This window comes from Oryctolagus cuniculus, chromosome 1 (assembly GCF_051225735.1).
Source record: "Oryctolagus cuniculus isolate XC-2025 breed Fujian yellow rabbit chromosome 1, ASM5122573v1, whole genome shotgun sequence".
NCBI classification, from domain to species: domain Eukaryota; kingdom Metazoa; phylum Chordata; class Mammalia; order Lagomorpha; family Leporidae; genus Oryctolagus; species Oryctolagus cuniculus.
In genome coordinates this window covers 201,607,021-201,627,900 of record NC_142867.1, presented here as the reverse complement: position 1 = coordinate 201,627,900, position 20,880 = coordinate 201,607,021, and the positions used below count along the sequence as shown (strand labels likewise).

The window sequence follows — 20,880 nt, the reverse complement described above, 5'->3', positions numbered from 1 at the left end:
TCAGTGGTTTTCCCGGCGGCCCTTGCGCTCACGGCCGCGAAGACTTCCGGAGCGGGGTGACGTCCCGAGAGGCCTTTCCTACGCACCACGCGGCGGGGTCTGTAGGGTCGAGGGCGGTGCGTGGTGACCTTTGCCCGGCGGAGGCACCGGGTGGAGAAGGAGCTAAGAAAGGAGCAGGACCGGCGGGTACGTGCTCCGCTCCCTCTCCCTGCCACTGCCCGGCTTTTGTGGCCTCGGGGAAGGTGGGCGGGAGGAGGGGCCGGGCGGCGTGCGAGGCGGTGCCGCACGAGCGGGGCCCGGGGACGGGAGGGCGGGCCCTGACGCGGGCCTGCGGGGCTCTGTGTGCGCCGGCCGTCCTCTTACCTCTCCCCTCTGTGAGTTGTCTGAGGAGGAGCGGATGAGGGCCCTGTGGTCGCGCTCTCGATGGTTATTGGATACATCTTTACGTGCACACTGTACGAACGTCTCTGCTGCCTTGGCCGTGGCCATCTGAGATTTCACCCCCCCGGGCTTCACCGGTTCCGCCCTCAGCCTGTAAATGGCACCGTCCGGGGAGCGTGCCAGCTCTACTTTGAAAGAGAATCCAGAATCAGACCTTGTGACGCCTTTGTTTAAACTCCAGTGACTTTCCATTGCAAACCTTCTGTCGTGGTTTGTACAGTTCTGCCCTCATCCACTGTTCTAACTGCTCCTTCCAGTAAATCAAGCCCTTTAACATTTTAGAATCTGTTTCCTCTCCCTGGAAGTCTCCGCTCCTCAGTCTGCAGTTCGGGCTCCTCTGGGCTGAGGTCCCAGCTCAGGCATCAGGTCCTTTGTGCGACCTCCCCTCGTTACCTAACTGCTGTTTTATTTTGTTCTAGAAGTATTGGTAAACATCTAATACCTTCTCTGTGCCAGACACTGAATTAAAAAAAAAAAAAGATTTATTTACTGAGATCGGTACTGTGGCATAGTGGGTAAAGCTGCCGCCTGCAGTGCTGGCATCCCACATGGACGCCAGTTGGAGTCCCGGTTGCTCCTCTTCCAATCCAGCTCCCTGCTAATGGCCTGGGAACGCAGCACAGGATGGCTCAAGTGCTTAGGCCCCTGCACTCATGTGGGAGACCCGGAAGAAGCTCCTGACCCCTGGCTCCAGCCTGGCCCAACCCTGGCCATTGTGGCCATTTGGGGGAGTGAATCAGAGGATGGAAGATATCTCTCTCTCTCTCTCTCTGACTCTGCCTTTCAAATAAATAAATCTTTAAAAATAAATAAAAGTAAGAGTTTTGTTTTGCACAGCTGCATTAGAAATTGCAGTTAGCCAAATTGTTGACTGTGTGAATTTGTAGTTCAGGAGAGGGGCTGGGGTTGTAGATAAAATGTGGCGTATGTATTATTCTACACATACATGTTCCTTTATTTCTGTTCATTTCCCCTTTTTTCAATGAAGTTTCAAGTGCTCACAGAAACAGGGAAAATTACGTAATGAGCCCCATGCCCTCATCCCTGGCTCCAGTAATTGCCAACTATGGTTAATCTGGTTTCAGCTGTATTACTTGCCTTCCGCCGTTATTTTGAAGCAAATATAGTTTCTTAAGACCTTGCTTATGGGATGAGACCACCTAGGGAGTGGGTGTGGATAGAGCAGTTCAGCATGTAGAGACAGGACGATGAGGATGCAGCAAAGGGAGGAGAGGCGGTGGCTCTCATCGCGGTCTCATGCTAAGTTTGCTAGCTTAGTTAGTGTCTTCTGCTACTGGAATACAGGAGTTCCACAAGAACAGGGGCTTGGACGTTTCATTCAGAGCTGCATTGCCCATACCTTTTTGGGTGCCATTCTCAGAGCAGACACTCGCCAAAGAAATAGTTCAGGATACATAAAGAATAAAGTATCGTGAGGCCAAAGGCAGGTTTAGAGCGAGGGGCGAGGTTTTGGGGTGGTGGGAAAGGCATGTGTAAAGAACATGGCTTGTTTGTGGAACTGGACGCAATGTGGTGTGGCGAGGGTAGAGTGCACGCTGGGACACTTCGACCTGAGTCTAGGCTGACAGGAACCCAGTGTTTCAGGTCTTCAGAAGGGAGAGTGGCAGCAGCATGGCAGAGAAGACTTGGTGGAAGAGGTGACAGTGGTGGGCATGGTGAGCCTTTGGGGAGGGGAGGGGGTGGAAGAAAGTGGGTAACAAAGCAGCAAAGAGAGAAGCTTTGGCCAGTGTTCTGGGGAGGCGGCTTGGGCATGAGGCGTGACTGCAGGAAGAGGAGCCCTATGTGCAGCCACTCCTCCGGCTGTGCTCCCTCCCAGTGTACTGCCTCTGAAGGCACACTGTGCCTCGAGCAGTGCCTGGCACGTGGAAGGCCCCCACTCGGTCACTGTGGGATGGATTTTAATTGGAAGGTGATGTAAGCATTTTCTCTACAGTAAAACAGCTGCGGGCACAGGAGGGTGTGGGTCTGTTTTCCTTGTGCCTGTAAGGCCTGGAGCCTCAGAGTTAGAGACCTGCTCCTTTCGTTTGAACTTTGAATGAAATACATTTAAGAGGCTGGCACCATGGCTCACTTGGCTAATTCTCCTTCTGTGGCGCCGGCATCCTGGGTTCTAGTCCCGGTTGGGGCTCTGGATTCTGTCCCAGCTGCTCCTCTTCCAGGCCAGCTCTCTGCTGTGGCCCGGGAAGTCAGTGGAGGATGGCCCAAGTGCTTGGGCCCTGCACCCACATGGGAGACTGGGAGGGAGCACCTGGCTCCTGGCTTCGGATCAGCACAGTGCCGGCCGTAGCAGCCATTTAGGGGGTGAACCAATGGAAGGAAGACCTTTCTCTCTGTCTCTCTTTCTAACTCTGCCTGTCAAAAAAAAAAAAAGACATTTAAGAAAGAAATGAGGGGCATAAAAAATGTAACGCAAGTATTCCTTCAGCCTGTTTCACTCAGTTTTCAAATACAGGTGGGATTTGGGTTCAATAAATTTGTGCCTCCCCTGTAACAGCTTGTTTTGAGTCCAGCGTGGTCACCACATAGCTGATTTGAATGTACCTTATGTGGGGGGTGTGAGTCCTAGGCAGAAAGATCCTCTGTGGAAGAGTTGGTGATGTGTTTCGTCCTCACAAATCCCAGCCAGCACTGTCGGCAAGCAGGGTGTGGTCTCCCCGTGCATACACTGCGTCTCACCTTCACTGAGCGCAGGTTCCCACGGGCAAAGTTGCGATTCCACACCCTTGTCACCTTTTTCCTCATTCTCCGAGGTGACCTCTCTCTCTGCTCCCTCTCTGGAGCCTGGACTTCCCTCCCTTACCATTCTCAGAATCCTGAGTGTCTGGGTCAGGCCCCCTGCTCGAGACTGTTCAAGAGACAAACTTTACTGACCGAACGGCAGGAAATAACCATTTATCGTGCAGTGGGCAGGAACCGCTTGTCTCTGCTCTCAGCTCAAAGGCAGAGGCTGGAACCATGCCAGGGGTCTGTCTGGGGGTAGATGTTGGCTGTCAGCTGTAGGCCTCCGGTCCTCTCCACACGGTTCTCCTGTGTGTGGGCTGGACTCGCAGTAGTGCTTGGTCTCAGCATGAGCATCCCAGAATGAGAGCCAGTGGGAGGAAGTGAAGCCTTCAAAGGCTCAGAAGTCCTGTAACATCTCTTCTGCCATTCTTTATTTTTGGGAGCAGTTACAAGTCTGCCTAGTGTGAGGGAGAGGGCGAATAGGCCAGAAATACTGCTGCGGCCGTGTGTGGAAAATACAGTCTGCACAGCTGGTTCTTAGGGAAATCAATTTCTTATGTCAACTTTGAAATGATCATTAAATTGAAATGTTAATGGTGTTAACCATTCATTGAACCTAATTGGAGTCCTCAAAGATTTCATGGAAAGTGCATGCTATGAAAAATTTTTGCACCAAAATAAACTTATAATTCCATTTTCCATGAATTTTTTGAAATACCCTCATGTGTACGGCCTCTGTGTGCATTCCTTTCTAGTCCTGCAGGGTAGATACTGCCATCCCCAATGCACAGATGAGGCGATTAGAACTCATAGATGCCACCAGAAGCCAGAGCCCTGCTTTTTTCAGTGCTTGGTGTTACCTGTAAGTGGTTTTCACTTGCAACATTTGCTTTATAAGAGAAATAATGTAGTATCTTGACTACATTGTGTCCGTTTTGGTAAGAGTTGGCCACAGTAGCAATTTTGTTATTTCCTCAGGCAGTTAACATGGCACTGCCTCCCTGACTGTTCTAAGGAAGAACGTTCGCCCAGCTCTGCAAACAGGGACAGAAAGAGCCAAGTGCTTAGAACTGCAGGTACCAGCACAGAGCTTGGTGGCTTTGCTCATGGTGCTGTTCTGGTGGCCTTCGCCCTCAGTGTGCACCTGGCTTGCCCCTGAATTCAGGTTTCTGCTCAGGCACTGCTCCCTTTCTCAGAAAGGCTTTTCCTGGCCTCTGTCTAGAGGGTACCTGCATCACTTTCTCCTTACTCTGTTTATTTTTTTCATAATTCTTTTCACCACATGGTTTTTTTAAAAAACCGGTTTGTTTACCTCTCCCCTAAGATGCTTTCTCTCTCATTTACTGCCATGTCCCCAGTGTACAGAACGGTGCTCAACTTTGTTACTCAGTAAATGCTATTGAGTGAACAAGTGAATGTATGGGTAGCTCAGGCTACTGGGCCCGTGCTGGTTTGCTTGGTTGATAACCTTCATGTTTACTTTAAGAAGTAATTAAAGACTGGAATTGCTGTTTCTGCCTGCCTTGTATCCCAGGAGGTGCTTAACTGCGAGGGATCTCGGCCACACTGCTGCCATCAAGCCAGATGCCTTCTTGCACTTCACCAGACCAGGGAGAGGACCTGGAGGCCTGTGTTCTAAGATTTTCTGACCTGGATTTAAAAGATACAAGTCTTAGTAGGCCCAACAGCAGTCTCAAAGCAGAGTTAGATGGCAGTACCAAGAAGAAATACTCATTTGCAAAGAAAAAGGTAACATTTCCACGAGTATTTTGTGGTCAAGGATATATAATTAATGTAGGTGTATAGTTTAGCTGCTTATCAAGACAGCTCTCCAGCTCCAGGTGAAGTGTAGTCAGGGGCATTAACCAGTGCTGGTAAGAGCTGCAGGCAAAGGAGAGTTGTAGGCAAGGTGTGGCACTAGGACAGTTACGGTGGAGTAATTAAGCATAGGTGCTAGACAGAAGGTTGGGAGGCAATCCGGGAACCTGGAAAAGGCATCACACCAAGGCATTCCAATAGAGAATCTTAACCACTAGGCCAGGTGCCAGCCCTCAGCTCAGTCAGCATGTGGACTGCTGAAAACAGCAGAAGGCCAAACTGTGTTACACATACTCCAGTGCTCGAGACTAAAGTTATGGGGCTGGGAGTTGAATCTCATGAAACTCAGTCTTAGTGTCTCTAATAATCTCTTCTAAAGCCAGTAAGAGAACTGTTAGCTGTCTCGGGGAATTTATAGAATGGTAGTAAAAACCTGGAAGCCCCTCTGGAAAGATAACAAGGGAGTTCCTGGAGACTATCGTTAGCTGTGGAGTTCAGGTTATTTATCAGTAATGGTATTTGAAATGTAATTGCAGGCTTTTGCCCTTTTTGTCAAAACCAAAGAAGTTCCAACACGTCCTTTAGGAGATAAAGAAAAACGGTGGCAATGCTGTCAGCACCTGTTCACAGACCGGAGCAGCATCCATAGACACGTGGCAACACAACATGCTGATGAAATGTACCAGCAGACTGCGTCTGTTTTAAAGCAGCTGGCTGTGACCCTGAGCACGTCAAAGAGCCCTACGGCTGCTGACCAACAAAACCGCGTGGAAGGACACCTTCCTCACAGCCATGATGTGTCTGCTTGGCTCCCTGATACAAGCTGCATCAGTGCTAATGAGCTGATAAGGTAAGATTTCTTGTGATTTGACTTTAAAAACACTCCTCCAACCATAGTGAGCTACAGCAGCCCACCACTGAAATGGCTACCTGAGAAGGACTTGCTGCACCAAATGTGGCTATGGGTGTGGAGCAACCAGAACACCTATCGTAGGTGATGGCGATACAGGTGGCACAACCTTTGGGGGTGTTCAGCTGCTGCTTTTTCAAGTTAAACATGCATCTCCCCATGACCTGTTCCCAGGTATATGACCAGCAGTATTAAAAAAAAATGCCAGCCGGCGCCGCAGCTCACTAGGCTAATCCTCCGCCTTGCGACGCCGGCACACCGGGTTCTAGTCCCGGTCGGGGCGCTGGTTCTGCTCCAGTTGCCCCTCTTCCAGTTTCTCCATCTTGTTTATAGACATCTGTAGTTGTTTCCAGTTTTTTATTATGTATAAAACTCAGTTAAGGTTTCTTTGTGGGCATTTTTTTTTTTTTTTTTTGACAGGCAGAGTGGACAGTGAGAGAGAGAGAGAAAGGTCTTCCTTTTGCCGTTGGTTCACCCTCCAGTGGCCACTGCGGCTGGCGTGCTGCGGCCAGCGCACCGTGCTGATCTGAAGGCAGGAGCCAGGTGCTTTTCCTGGTCTCCCATGGAGTGCAGGGCCCAAGCACTTGGGCCATCCTCCACTGCACTCCCTGGCCACAGCAGAGAGCTGGCCTGGAAGAGGGGCAACCGGGACAGAATCCGGCGCCCCGACCGGGACTGGAACCTGGTGTGCCGGTGCCACAAGGCGGAGGATTAGCCTAGTGAGCCACGGTGCCGGCTGCTCTTGAAAAGCTCACCAAATCTATTACCAAAAACTAGAGGACAGGTTTCTGATTTGAAGCAATTCCTGAACTATGTGCTGGTAAAAGTAGTCCAGATTTGATATATTGCTGTCACTACTACTCAGCACCAAATTCTCTGTTTATCAGAAAGAAAATAAGAGAATTGAACCAAGCATCAGACCTAAGCTAGTCACTAATACTTTTTCTATCTTTTTCTTTACCTCTGAAGTCAGAATAATAATGCCTGGCCCACCTGCCTCCCAATACTGCTGTATGAATTCTGCTGATGATGGTTCAAGCACTTGTGAACTATAGCTATTACACGAATGAATCCATTTTGGTATGGCCCCACACTTAAAGGAATTTGCCTTCTAGTTATATAAGTGCAAGATAAATGAAATGATTAGCCAATGATGTAATTATCAGTTAAATTGTATGGTACAGATAACTTGTTGCAGGGGTTTAGAGAGGAAAATAGAGAACTGCTAAAACTGACGAAATTTCATGGAGGAGACTAGGCCTTGAAACACAGTGAGTATTGATGCGGGAGATGTAGATTTGAGCAGGGTAGGACCTTAATTATCATCTGCCTGAAATATGTTCGGTGGAACCCCAGGGCTGGGGGATGCTAGAGTCAAACAGGGGAAACACTGCATTCAAATGTTTACTGCAGGACTCCCCAGAGCCCTCAGCAGAGTGAAGCGGGGGATAGCATCTGTGGGGTTTCCCAAACATGATTCCCTAGAACAGATTCAGAGCATACCCTGGGAAATGCAGTTTGCTTCAGTTCAGGCTCGTTCAGATGGTAGGAGTCCCTGGCAGCTACTGCCAGCTGTAGGGCACGTACAAAGGAGCTGCTTCTCATTTCAGGAGAACAACTGTAGGAACAAAGGTGGCCGAGTCTGTCCACCTTAACCCTCTGAGAGTACCTGGTGAATTGTGGCTTTCTCATGCCCACCACTCAACTGCTGTTTCCATCTGATTCTCTAGTGGCCAGGGCAGTGATGAAGGGGAGGTGCTTCTCTATTACTGCTACTGTGACCTGGAGGATCCGCACTGGGTGTGTGCCTGGCAGACAGCTCTGTGTCAGCAGCTGCACCTCACGGGCAAGGTAACACCTTCTCCCACTCCCCTGCCTTCCCTGGACTCCGCCTGCTTCCCAACCTTGCACTGCACGGACTGTCCTCATTAAAAGGATTCTCTGTGGGAATCCCTGCTGGGATTTAAGTCGAATATTAAGCAGCCATTTCCATGGTGTTTAATGAGAGCACTTAATGGCACAGTCCAGGTGTCAGCGAACTTTTTCATAAAGAGCCAGGTAGTAAACACCTGTATTTTAGGCTTTGCTCAAAGAAACTAGTACCATACAAAGTATGGGAAAGGATGGACGTGTTTATGTTCCAGTAAAACCATATGCAAAGCAGCCATAATTTGTTGACTCCTGGTATGGGGAAATGCTCATGAGATATTAGTTGGAAAAATGTTTTAGAGGCCAGTGTTGTGGCGCAGTGGGTTAAACTGCTGCCTGTGACACCAGCATCCCATGTAAGACCCAAGTCTTGGCTGCTCCACTTCAGATCCTGCTCCCTGCTACAGATTTTTAAATCTTTTAAAAGATATATTTATTTATTTGAAAGGCATGGTTCCAGAGAAAGAGAAATGGCTATCCACTGGTTCACTTCTCAGATGGCTGCAACAGCCAGGGCTGGGCCAGGCCAAAGCCAGGAGCTTCATCCGAGTCTCCCACGTGGGTGGCAGGGGCCCAAGTACTTGGGTTGTCCAGTGCTTTTCCCAGGCATATTAACAGGTATTAATGGGGAACTGGATCAGACGTGGAGCAGCCGGGACACAAACCAGCACCCTTAGGGGATTCCAGCCTTGCAGGCAGTAGTTTAACATACTATACCACAGTGCTGCCCCCCCCCTTTTTTTTTAATTTAGAAAGAATTCACATAGCATTGGAAATTCCTCATCTGCTGAGTAAGAAAACACAAGAAAGAAGAAAATGGAAGGTTGCATTGAGTACACAAAAAAAGTCTTTCCAGGGTGTCCCGTGGGCCTTTTCCCCTGTTCATCTCCCTTCTCTTAAGTGATGCAGCTATTAACTGCCACTGAAATATGCCCGTTGCAGTTTTGCATTTTGTAAACATTAGGTTCCTAAAGGGTCACGTTCCTATTGATCACAAGGCTTTCACTGTTGCCACATGTTAGTAGCAACAGAGTTAAAAATCCTGAGGGTAGGGGCCAGCATTGTGGCATAGCAGGTTAAGCTGCCAGCACCTGTGACACTGGCTTCCCAGATAAGGGTCACCCTGGTCGTTTGGGGAGTGGCTGGTTCACTCCTTGATTGCTCACTGAGGTGGGCCAGGCCGAAGCCAGAGCCTGTAATTCCACCTTGCTCTCACATGGGGACCCAGAAACTTCATCACCTGCTGCCTCCCAGGGTGAGCATTAGCAGGACGTTGGATCAGAAGCAGAGTGAGGACTTAAACTCAGGCAAGCATCCTCTTAACCACTGAGCGACAATGCCTGCCTCTCTCTCATTGCATCTTCTAATTGTTGGTTTTTTTTTGTTTTGTTTTGTTTTTGACAGGTAGAGTTTTTTAGACAGTGAGAAAGAGAGACAGAGAGAAAGGTCTTCCTTCCATTGGTTCACCCCCCAAATGGCCGCCACTGCTGGTGCTGCACCAATCCAAAGCCAGGAGCCAGGTGCTTCCCCCTGGTCTCCCATGGGGTGCAGGACCCAAGCACTTGGGCCATCCTGCACTGCCCTCCCGGGCCACAGCAGAGAGCTGGACTGGAAGAGGAGCAACCAGGACAGAATCCGGCGCCCATATGGGATGCAGGTGCCACAGGCGGAGGATTAACCAAGTGAGCCATGGCGCCAGCCCCAATCTTCTAATTGTTTTTCAAAGCCATTGTTCATTTTTGACTTTTTTCTTAATGTCTGGCCCCTGTAGTCTATAAGCTCCAAGGGGGAAAGACTTTTTTTAACCAACCTAACACAATTCCTAGTGTTTCGTTTTAAAAATTCATAAATAAATGAGTACATTTATCACCATTTCTATTCAGAGAACATGACACTTTAAAAGATGGAGATTTTCACAGTAAACCTGAGTGTGCAAAACAGGAAGTTAGTGTCTTGGTTGCAAGACTGGCTTAATTTTAACCCAGCTGAGTGGTGAACTGTCAGTTAGGGCTCCTGTCCGCATGGTGGCAGCACCTGCCTGGATACATACCCAGCTGCATGATAGTTTTGTGCTGAGAGAAGCTTTGGTGGAATATTCATGCATAAGTAGGGAATTACAGAGCCTGAAAATTCAGGAGTTATGGAAAGAAACTTCTGTCCTTTTGCCATACGTTCTTATTGCCTCAGGAAATTTGAGGGGATTCTTTAGAGACTTTGGAAAAGAAAAATCACAAGATGTCGGGCCAGTAAGATCTTGTTTTGAACCCTGGATTTACCACCTACCAAGTCTGTGCCCTTGGGCAAGCTACTTGACATCTCTGCACTTCCATGTCCTTTTCTGTAAAGTGAGGATCAAAATATCCACCTTTCAGGATCCTTGTACAAAATTCTGCCTCAAAGCCTAATAAATGCTGACTGCTGTTCTTGACTGCTAGGTGTGAGGCATTCCTCGCAAAGGAGCTTCTTTGAAAGATTTCTGTTGCAGAATGCAGGAGATTGAAAGTGTAATGTGTATGTTTAGTGATTGCTCTGACCTAGCTTGGCAGGTATAGATGTGCTTGCCTTTTTTTTTTTTTTTTTAATTCTGAGGTTAAAATAATTAGGGAAGAGCCTGCTAGCCTGCCCTGAGGCAGTCGCATGTTCTGAGACAGTCACATGGCACTGTGTCCTTCATCCCTAACACCTCCTCAGAGTGGATTTCCTGAGCCTTACGCTGACTCGGCTCTGTTTTTCTCGGTAGGCCCTATCAGTGGTGTGGCTCTTGCAGCGGAGATGGTGCCTGCTTCCTGTAGCCCCTCCTGTGCTCAGAAGAGGCCTCTTTCTCAGGGAGGCTGGGTGTGGTCCAGAATCTGCACCACGGAACTCTGGATAGCCACTGCCAGGGAGTAGGCACTGGCTCCTGAAATGAATCCTGTTTTACACCCATGCCCTAAGGGCCTGCATAGAGTGAGTCGGTAACTCAGTATTTGCCCTGGACCTGGAAAAGGGCAGCTGTTTAAAGTTTTCAAATTCTAATGAATCGATTGGTGGCATTGTTGTATGAGTGCTAGTAGGATGAGATAGTGCCTTGAGTTAAATCACCTCTCTTTCCAGAGGATACTATAACTGATAGCACACAGGGCTGCACTTTCTTTAAAGACCCTGTTCCCATCTTTTGTTCTTTTTAAAGATTTACTTAAAAGAAATAAATAAGTCTTTACAAAAAATAAAAATTTATTTATTTATTTGAAAGTCAGAGTTACAGATAGATCTTCCATTCACTGGTTCATTCCCCAAATGACCACAACCAGGGCAGGGGTTGAGGGGGAGGCCAAAGCCAGGAGTCAGAAGCTTCATCCAGGGCTCCCATGTGGCTGCAGCGGCCCAAGGACCTGGGCCATCTTCTGCTGCTTTTCCTAGGCCATTATTAGGGAGCTGGATTGGAAGTGGAGCAGCCGGGGTTTGAGCCTGTGCCCATATGGGATGTCGGTGCTGCAGGTGGAGGCTTAACCCACTATGCCACAGGGTTGGCTCCTAGATGACCCGTCTTTAAAGTATAAAGGATTTGGTAGAACCAAAGCAACCAACCCGCCAGGGCCCCAGAGCATGTCCCTTAAGGCTGGGGCCTTGTCCCAGGCCATAATGTCCCCTGCCCAATGAAAGATCCCAAAAAGAATACAGGATTTGAGAAACCAGAGAGCCCCAGTTGTGAATCCACATTAATTTATTCAACAGATACCTACTGAGTTTCTGTTCTGTGCTAGGCACTGGGGATACGTCGGTGAACAGAATGAGGTGCTCTGGGTCTTATGTTGCAGTAGGAGGTGGTGGGCTTTCCCCAGACACTGCAGAGACAGCCTCACGTGGACTCCCTGTCCCCTAGAATCTTGGTAACGCCGTCTCAGCAAGGCTTCTCATGTTTGGTGCTCTTCTATTCACATTTTAACGAGATGACGAAGTTGATGTTCAGAAAAGTCAACTAACTCGTGGGAACTAAGGAACTAAGTCAGTGGCAGAGCTGAATCCTGATCCTCAGTTGCAGTATCGTGTGACATTGCCTGGATTTAGGTTAAGCTCCAAATTTACTTCTTTGGCCATTGGAGTGCCATAGCAAATGTGCTTTCCAGTAGTTTTATTCAGATCCTTTTGTCCTACACACATTAACCAACTACCTCGGCTGAACTGTGGGCCATGCCACTGTAGAAAAACAAATGTGTCTTTGTCTGGTGGCAGTGTGGTGTCCATAACAGTGACTGAACGTTTCCTGTTAAGCTCATCAACCGCATATGAGCCTCTTGTTCTGTCCTAGAAAGATAATTGCCCTAAAACTCTTAGGCTGTATTCCTTCTGTCTCACTGTCTTGTGTCTCAGGTTCGAATCGCTAAAGAGGGGATCAATGGGACAGTTGGTGGAAGCAAATTGGCCACGAGACTCTATGTGGAAGTCATGCTTTCTTGTCCATTATTTAAGGACTATCTGTGTGAGGATGATTTTAAGGTAAGAGAAAGTAGGGGGAAGGGAAAAGCGTGTAGACTGAGGTGCTGTGGCCTCATGCCAGTTACTGAAAAGGAGGCCCATGCAGACAAGCAGTGCCAGATAAAACCCTTTTCCCCTTGCCATTGCCTTTGCCCGTGTGTTGGCATCACTTTGGTGCCCTCTCTAGACCTCCCCTTACACACTCTGAGGGTTTATAGGTCACACAGTCTAGGACTCAAACTTGGACATGTGTGCTCACTGGAGACCGTCTGTTTCAGTAGGTCACTGGGGTTTCAGGAAACCTCTGAGTGCAGGCTGGAGGACAGCTGGTGCTCTCCTAGCCGAGCTGCCTTGTTGTAGCATCTTTATACTTCATCGTGGTGAGTGAGAAGGCCAGAGGAAGTGCCTAGTTGATGTCTGCTGGTGAATGGTTACTGCCCCAGAAAGAAAGGGAGTCCTCCAGGACAAAAGCAGGGGCAATGACTGCTTAGTGGTGCTTCGGTTGCACAGTTACTGTTTAGAGCCACGGAAACACCTTTTGACTTAACATTCCTGTGCATGGTAGATACATAATAAATGTCTTTTAACATTGATTTAGCTGGAACATGCTGGCCCTACTCTTTTCCCATTGAGGTGTCCTAATTGTTTCCCTCAGTTTGAGGTTTCTTAAGATTTCACCTGTCACCTTATTACAAAAGAGACCATACTTGTTGTATTTGGCACTTGTCTCATACCTGGGATGGAACCAGAACACTGTATGCTGTTTTGTCTCTTATTGGCCAGACCAGCAAAGGAGGAGCTTGCTGTTTCCCAGAACTGCGTGTTGGTGTGTTTGAAGAGATTGTGCCCATGGGGATCAGCCCAGATAAGACCTCCTACAAGAAGCCTGGTATGCTTGCTCTTAGAAGGGGAGTTGTGCTTTTCTTAATAGGAATGATATTTAACAAAGAAGGAAGTTGGACACTGTGATCAGCTAGAATCATGATGACTCTGTCTTCAAAACGAGCCTAAATCGATTCTTCTCTGTGGTAGGATGGGAATTGAGGACTCACCCCTTAGAATGACCCAGCTTAACTCTTCCTGGTAATGATTTGGCAGTAAGTTGTTTTTTCCTTCTAGAGAAGCAATTTGGGAGGAGTGGAATAATTAGTTCTGAACACTTTGTCAGCAGACTAGAGCACACAGGGTTTTTGCTACAGGAAGCAAGTGCCTTTCAACACAAAAGCAGTTTGCAGTGCTCTAGAATGTTCTCTCCTCGTTCCCATTGAAAGACATTTGTTTGGCAAGGTTTTTGTTTTACTTTATTACTATGAATATTTTCAGACATTGAAAGATGCAGAGAAAATAGTAGTGATCTTCCATGTAATTCATGGCAGCTGTCGTCTGCATTTCATCCTGTACTATTTTCAGGGAAATCCTAATGTCATGTTATTTCATTCGTAAGTACTGTAGTAGATATCTTTAAAAGATAAAGTTTTTCTTTTTTTTTTTTTTTTAAGATTGATTTATTTGAAAGACAGAGTTATAGAGAGAAGTCTTCCATCTTCTGGTTCGCTCCCCAAGTGGCCACAGTGGCCAGGGCTGGGCCAGGCCGAAGCCAGGAGGATCCAGGAGCTTCATCTGGGTCTCCCACATGGGTAGAAGGGGCCCTAGCACTTGGGCCATCTTCTGCTGCTTTCACAGGCACATCAGCAGGGAGCTGGATTGGAAATGGAGCATCTGGACTCAAACCCACGTCCATATGGGATGCCAGTGCTGCAGGTGGTGGCTTAACCTGCTACGGTCATAAAGCCAGCCCCTTAAAAGACTAAAATTACTGCATTAAAACATTTTAACAGTAATCCCTTAATACTATCAAATATCTAAATGGACAAATCCCAGTTATCTCATAATTTTTTAAGTTTGTTTTTACTGGTATTCAAGTGAGATCCATTTATTGTGCTTCATCAATATATCTGTTGCCTCCATCTTTTTTTTCTCCTTGAAGTTTATTTTTTAAGGAATTGGGCCATTGGGCTTGTAGAGTTTCCCATCATCCAGATAATGATAATGATTGCTGGATTTAGAGTATTGCCATCTAATAGGAATATTAATGTGAGCCACATAGTACACGTTTATATTTTTTAGTAGCTGTGTTCATCTTTTTTTTTTTTTTTTGAAAAGTAGAAAAAGAGAAACAGACACAGGGAGGGATCTTCCTTCCTTTGGTTTACTCCCCAAATGCTCGCACAGCCAGAGCTAGACCAGGCCAAAACCAGGAGCCCAGAACTCAACCTGCTCTCCTACCTGCATGGCAGAGTCTCAGATTCTTGAGCCATCACTGCTGCCTCCCAGGGTGTGCATTAGCAGGAAGCTGAATCAGAAGTGGAGGAGCCAAGACTCAAACCAGGCACTCGGGTTTGTCATGTCAGCATCCTAAGCAGCATGTAAAGCGCACCACCAAAACCCACCCTGCTAGTCACATTTTAGAGTAAAAAGTAGGTGAAATTAATTCCATTACATACATAATTCATGCAGCACATGCATTATTTAAAATATTATACATAATTTTTAAGATTATTGACATGTGATCAGAATAGTTATCAGTGAAATGGTGTAGTATTTTTTTTTTCATACTAAGACCTTATAGTCTGGTATGTATGCCACTCTTATAACACAGCTTTGGTCACGTGTCAGGTGCTTATCGGCCACTTGTGGCTACTGTCATGTGAAGACAGCTCTGGACTAGAGACTCGGTCTGATTAGCTTTGATTCCCCCTTTTCTGTTTTTTTTTTATTCCCCAAGACTATTTCATAGGTACTATTGTCTTTCTTTCATCAGGAAACACAAAGGGCTGGTTGACTCAACAATGTAAATATTTAAAAGAAGACTGAGAGTTAAGCCAGAGGCAAATGGAAGTACAGATACAAATAGCTGGGAAGAGAGACTGGGGCATGAGAGATAAGGCCCAGGAAGGCTGTGTCTGCTTAGTGTCCCCACCTTGGCAGGAGGTGCTGCTGCAGACAGCTGCCTGGGTGCTGCAGGCCACAGTCAGTTCAGGGACAGAGCAGGCTCCAGGCTCCAGAGCAGGTCACAGACAGTTTAGGGACAGAGCAGGCTCCAGGCAGTGTCGGGCTGCCTGCATCTGAGCCAGCTTATGTAGAGGGACCTCATGGGATATGTACCTGTCTGTTCAGGCCTTGTCAGGGCCAGGAGAGCAACAGCCAGAGTAGCAGCAGCAGGGCACAGGTTTGGTTGCCTGCAAGTAGAAATCTTGATGGATTTCTACACCTCTCAGCACATTTGTGAACCTCCGTTCTTGCCCTGTTTTGGTGTCTATGTAATTATGTAATAATAACTTACATAGAATCTGGCCTTATTCCCTTCTCCCTGCAATCCTAGCTTGGGCCAGTAAAAATCCAGACTCCTTGGCCATGCATGCCTTGAGGCCTCTAGGCCATCCCGGTTATGGGACAGTTTGGGGAGGTTGTGGGGTTCGTCTTGAATGGAATGCTGCAGAGCTCTGTCACCAGTGGTGGGCGACTGTGTCACTAGAGCCTCCGCCCGTGGCAAGTGCACCGCAAGTTCCTCTCAGTTACTGAGATGTCTGGACGCCCAAAGATACGGGACTGCGTTTACCCTGGTGAGCCGAGAGGCAGAGGGCTTACAGACTGAAAGGCTCTCCTTTTCAAATGCTGCCTTCCTCATCTCCTTCATCCTGTAACTTTGCTGTCTCACCTGTCTTTCTCGTATCATTTCTGTGGTCAACCTCTCACCCTTTTCCCTTTTACTCATGCAAACAAACTTAGACACATTCTTCCCACCCTTTTGCATTTTTTAAAAACATACTCCAACCTAATTCCACTGCTTTATTCTCTTTTTTTTTATAATATGACTTTATTGTTAAATGTTATCTTTTTTGAGCCGGCGCCGTGGCTCAATAGGCTAATCCTCCACCTAGCAGCGCCGGCACACCGGGTTCTATTCCTGGTCGGGGCGCCTTATTCTGTCCCTGTTGCCCATTTTGCAGGCCAGCTCTTTCCTATGGCCCGGGAGTGCAGTGGAGGATGGCCCAAGTGCTTGGGCCCTGCACCCCATGGGAGACCAGGAGAAGCACCTGGCTCTTGGCTTCGGATCAGCGCAATGCGCTGGCCGCATCGCGCCGGCTGCGGCGGCCATTGGAGGGTGAACCATGGCAAAAGGAAGACCTTCCTTTCTCTCTCTCTCTCTCACTGTCCACTCTGCCTGTTAAAAAATAAAAAAATAAAAAATAAATAAAAAAAAGGAAGACCTTTCTCTCTGTCTCTCTCTCTCTCACTGTCCACTCTGCCTGTAAAAAAAAAAGTTATCTTTTTTATTTTGTTTATTTTTTTAAAAGATTTATTTTTATTTATTTGAAAGATGGAGTTACAGAGAGAGTCAGAGACACAGAGAGAGTGAGGTCTTCCAACCACTGCTTCATTCCCCAGGTGGCTGCAATGGCTGGAGCTGTGCCAATCCAAAGACAGGAGCCAGGAGCTTCTTCCGGGTCTCCCACGTGGGTGCAGGGGCCCAAGCACTTGGGCCATCCTCCACTGCTATCCCAGGCCATAGCAAAGAGCCGAATTGGAAGAGGAACAGCTGGGACTCGAACCGGAGCCAATATGGATGCCGGCACTTCAGGCCAGGGCGTTAACCTGCTGCGCCACAGCGCCGCCCCTCCACTGCTTTATTCTCACATACCCCTTGCCAGGGTTCTTGGCATTGGTTTAGAAGAGTTTACAAAGCCTGTGGTCAGTACAGGCAAGCCCCACACTCTTCCTGTCTGATCACAGTGGAACAGTGACCATACAAGGGACCGGCAAACCTGTGTGGCAGTTTGCTCACAATTATCTGATTGATATCACCAGGGTTAGGCCAAATGGGAAGGTGCAGAATTCTTTGATTATTTCTAAACTGCCAGGTGTCTCCCTGGAATTATTAAATTATTTCATAATCATCAAATAATATTCTTTCCAGAGAATTATAATTGTGAAAAGATTTGGATGGAAATAAACAATACGTAAGTTAGACCAGGGTAGTTATGATTAGGATTTTTGTTTAAGCTAATTTTTTGCTTTGGTTTTAGGAATCCATTTATCTCCAAGTGAATTTCATAAAGAAGTAGAAAAGTTTTTATCTCAGGCCAATCAGGAACAAAGTGATACTATTCTACTAGATTGCAGAAACTTCTATGAAAGCAAAATAGTAAGTAAGAACCAGAATTGAGTTCATTGAAACGGGAGTGGGAGGGGATGCTGTGTGTGCCGGTACATACGTGGCCTTGAGGTTCTCCCTCTAGTGCTAGCGGCTTCAGAAGAAACCCAACATTTTAAGTCAGGCTCTGGTGAGAAAATCTTAAGGAGATCGGGATCAGAGACGCCTGTGAGCCTACCCTTGTTGTGTGTCGGATCTTGTGAAGTTGGTTCTGAGCCGCCTCCCCGTCCTGAGGACTCTGTGAGAACGTGACCCCCAGTCCACCAGCCTTGTTTGCACATTGCAGATCTTGAAGTTTAAAGGTCGGAATGGGATAGGAGCAGCAACTACCAGGGCTGCTGTACTGAGCCAGGGCTGTTCGACACAGAAGGAGCCTTTGTTCCTGGCAGGCCCAGGTCCTGACAGTTTTCTGTCTGCCATTCCTCTTGTAGGGACGGTTCCAGGGCTGCCTAGCCCCAGACATCAGGAAATTCAGCTATTTCCCTGACTATGTCGACAAAAATCTGGATGTTTTCAGAGAGAAGAAGGTGCTGATGTACTGCACTGGGGGCATCCGTTGTGAGCGGGGTTCAGCCTACCTCAAAGCCAAGGTGAGCCACACCCTAAGGGCACCATGGCATGGAAGTGAGAATGCCCTACAAACAGCCCAGGGTTGGTGTCCACCCCTCACTTCCACCCCCCCCCCCCCACTCCCAGCCAAAGGATTTCTTTTCCCCTTGTGTGGTTTAGTACATACATTTACAAGGACAAAATCTGAGGTTCTTGAATCTCAAGATGTGAAAAGCACTTAACAGTCTTTGAGACTCATAGAGTCCAAAAGGGAAAGATTAGTTAACATCGCCCTTTTCTTAATCCTTTTGCTTGATCCTGAGAAGAGCAAACTAGTACATGCCCCAACAGGTGCCGCCCTATATTTAGGGGGCAGGAAAAATAGTTGAGCTTCCCAGGACCTAGGAGTGAAGGCCCACACGGCTGTCACCACCCGTCCCGCTCCGAGCCACAGTCTGGCCAGCTGCTTCCTTGACCCTTTGGTCAGCGGTTCCTCCGTGTCCTGCAGAGGGAGCCAGGAGCCCCGGCTGATAGCGGAGGGAGTCCTCTTGCTACTCTGTGGAGCTTCTTACAGCTCTCTGCTTGTGTCTTCAGATCCGCTGTTCTTTTTCCACACCTAGGGAGTGTGTAAAGAAGTGTTCCAGCTCAAGGGTGGCATCCACAAGTATCTGGAAGAGTTTCCTGATGGTTTTTACAAAGGGAAGTTGTTTGTTTTTGATGACCGTTACGCCCTGTGCTACAACAGTGACGTGGTGTCAGGTGGGTCTGCACGTTCTCAGCTTCCTGTTCCAGAGAGTTCCAGAGAAGCACCACAGGGGAAAGAGGTTCCCAGCCCTGTGTTCCCACCAGTTGGTGATGTAGCAGTGAGGCAGGCAGAACCCTGGAGCAGGAGTGGGGCCTGTGTTGGGGTCCTGGCCTGTTAATACAAAGACACATACCTCACTATATCAGATTTTTTTTTTAGCTTGATAATTGTATTTCTGTGTCACTGGTGTCCTTTGTAACCCTGTGCCTTTTTTCATACCTTTGAAAACGTGTCTTTGCCAGACTGCTGAGTAAGCCCGTGTAGTCTGAAGAGGCCCCTGCTGTGGGTGCTCTGTGAACACAGGGTGTGCACATCTGAGGGGGGCCAGCGTGCCAGCAGGAGAGCTAACCTAGGGCACGTGCTGTGGCGGCAGTGTTGGGCACAAGTAGACTTGAGAGAGTGTACCGGGGGAACACTGGCAGTACTTGGTGGGCACACCTGCCTGTGAGCGGGAAGGAGTGGATAGCCCTGTGATGGCTGATTGAAGCCAGGTGAGACGACTTGGGGACAACTGATGTTCTCAGAGCTGCCAGGAAGTCAGCAGGGAAAACCAGCCTGAGGAAGGAGAGAACAGGAGTGTTCGAAGTCAGATGGCCGGTGTCCTAGCAACAGCAGGAGCGACTCGGCCCTGGGCAGAGGAGTGTGGCGTGGGCTGCACAAGCTGAATGTGTGTCTGGGGTGGTGGGGATTCAGGAGTGTCGTCCTCACTGGGAAAGGGGATGGGTTAAGGGAAAGAGGCCGTTTAGCAGTGGGTGGCTTGGAAAGCCAATGAGAAACTTCACTAGCTGGTTTTCAGATGGGAAAGAATGGGCAGGGAACACTGGACTCAGCTCCCCAGAGCAAAAAAATCAGGGGTGCCGTTCTTGTTGGAAGACAGACTTACTACATAGAAAGCTTCCCTGAGCCCAGCAGGATCTGTTCCATGCTGGTGCGCTTAGAGGCACAGGCCAGCAGGAACCGGAGAAGAGTGTGTGTGTGTGTGTGTGTGTGTGTGTAAGTGTAACGAGGCTTTTCTCTCCTCCCAGAATGTTCATACTGTGGAGCCCCCTGGGACCAATATAAACTCTGCTCCACTACACAGTGTCGCCAGCTCGTGTTGACCTGCCCTGCCTGTCAAGGACGAGGATTCACAGCCTGTTGTGTCACGTGTCAAGACAAAGGGGGCAGGCAGGCCCCAGGCTCCACCCAGCACAGCTTTAAGGAGGAATGCGAGTGCACAGCCCGGCGGCCGCGCATACCGAGGGAACCCATGGCAGGAGTGCCTCCCTGTGGGCCATGCTCATAGCCGTGGCCTCTGGGCGTTTTCCCAAGCCTTCACAACAGCTCACCACGTATAGCAGAACGTCAGGCTACAGAAGCAGACAAGTTGGCAAGTTCGCTCCTGGCCAGTGCCGCCGTGGCATACTGGTTGCCATATTGGCCACCTATACTTCTCAGGGTAGAGAGAGGGACTGAAGGGCTCACTGCCTGCTTACCCGAAACACTGTGACTCCTGCTATGCCAGAGCACAGAACAAGGTGAGCTGTTGGATCCCCAAGCTGCTGCTAGTGCAGGCCCGAGCCTGGTGACCATGTCCTGCCCCGTCTCTGCCATGCAGGAGGGCTGGGTAAGTCACTGGCCTTGTCAACAAACCTGTCCATCCTGGTGGCAAAAATGGGAAAGCTGTGGCCCCAGGAGTGACTCCTAAACCAGGCCTGTTGGTTCACCTGCCATCAACACTCCCGCCTCACCTGTCTCTTCTGACAGAGGATTTGCAAGCTGGCATTTGGCCCATTTCCTACTTTTGTAAATAAAGTTGGTTGGAATAGTCTTGCCCATTCCTTTACATTTGACCTGTGGCCAAACTGAACAGTTATGCCAGAGACCACGTGGGCCCACAGAGTCAAGGGTATTTACCATCTGATCCTTTAAAGAAAAGCTACCAAGTCCAGGTGTAGACACCCGGCCTGGGGACACTGGCATTTGGGCAGTTTCAGTCTCCACCTGGGATATGAGACACATTGCAGGTCATTCAGC

General features: G+C 48.4%; 1 protein-coding gene across 5 annotated transcripts; it reads left to right on the top strand.

Annotated features, from left to right (window-relative positions):
• The first annotated feature begins 24 nt into the window (after window positions 1-24).
• TSTD2 (thiosulfate sulfurtransferase like domain containing 2) lies at window positions 25-20,671 on the top strand. 5 transcript variants are annotated; one of them, XM_089318667.1, is made up of 11 exons: window positions 25-186; window positions 4,718-4,932; window positions 5,566-5,851; window positions 7,642-7,762; window positions 10,581-10,786; window positions 12,191-12,316; window positions 13,079-13,184; window positions 17,383-17,501; window positions 17,942-18,100; window positions 18,680-18,818; window positions 19,890-20,671. In XM_089318667.1, exons 5-11 carry the CDS (start codon window positions 10,745-10,747, stop codon window positions 20,147-20,149), a joined length of 951 nt encoding a protein of 316 aa, XP_089174793.1. In that variant the 5' UTR covers window positions 25-186; window positions 4,718-4,932; window positions 5,566-5,851; window positions 7,642-7,762; window positions 10,581-10,744; the 3' UTR covers window positions 20,150-20,671. The 5 variants fall into 5 exon arrangements, 4 of the variants coding, with proteins under 4 accessions (XP_089174793.1, XP_089174788.1, XP_089174781.1 ...); XM_089318662.1 differs by having other exon boundaries at window positions 48-186; window positions 5,538-5,851; XR_016224440.1 differs by lacking the exon at window positions 10,581-10,786 and having other exon boundaries at window positions 48-186; window positions 5,538-5,851; window positions 16,745-17,501.
• The last annotated feature ends 209 nt before the right edge of the window (window positions 20,672-20,880 follow it).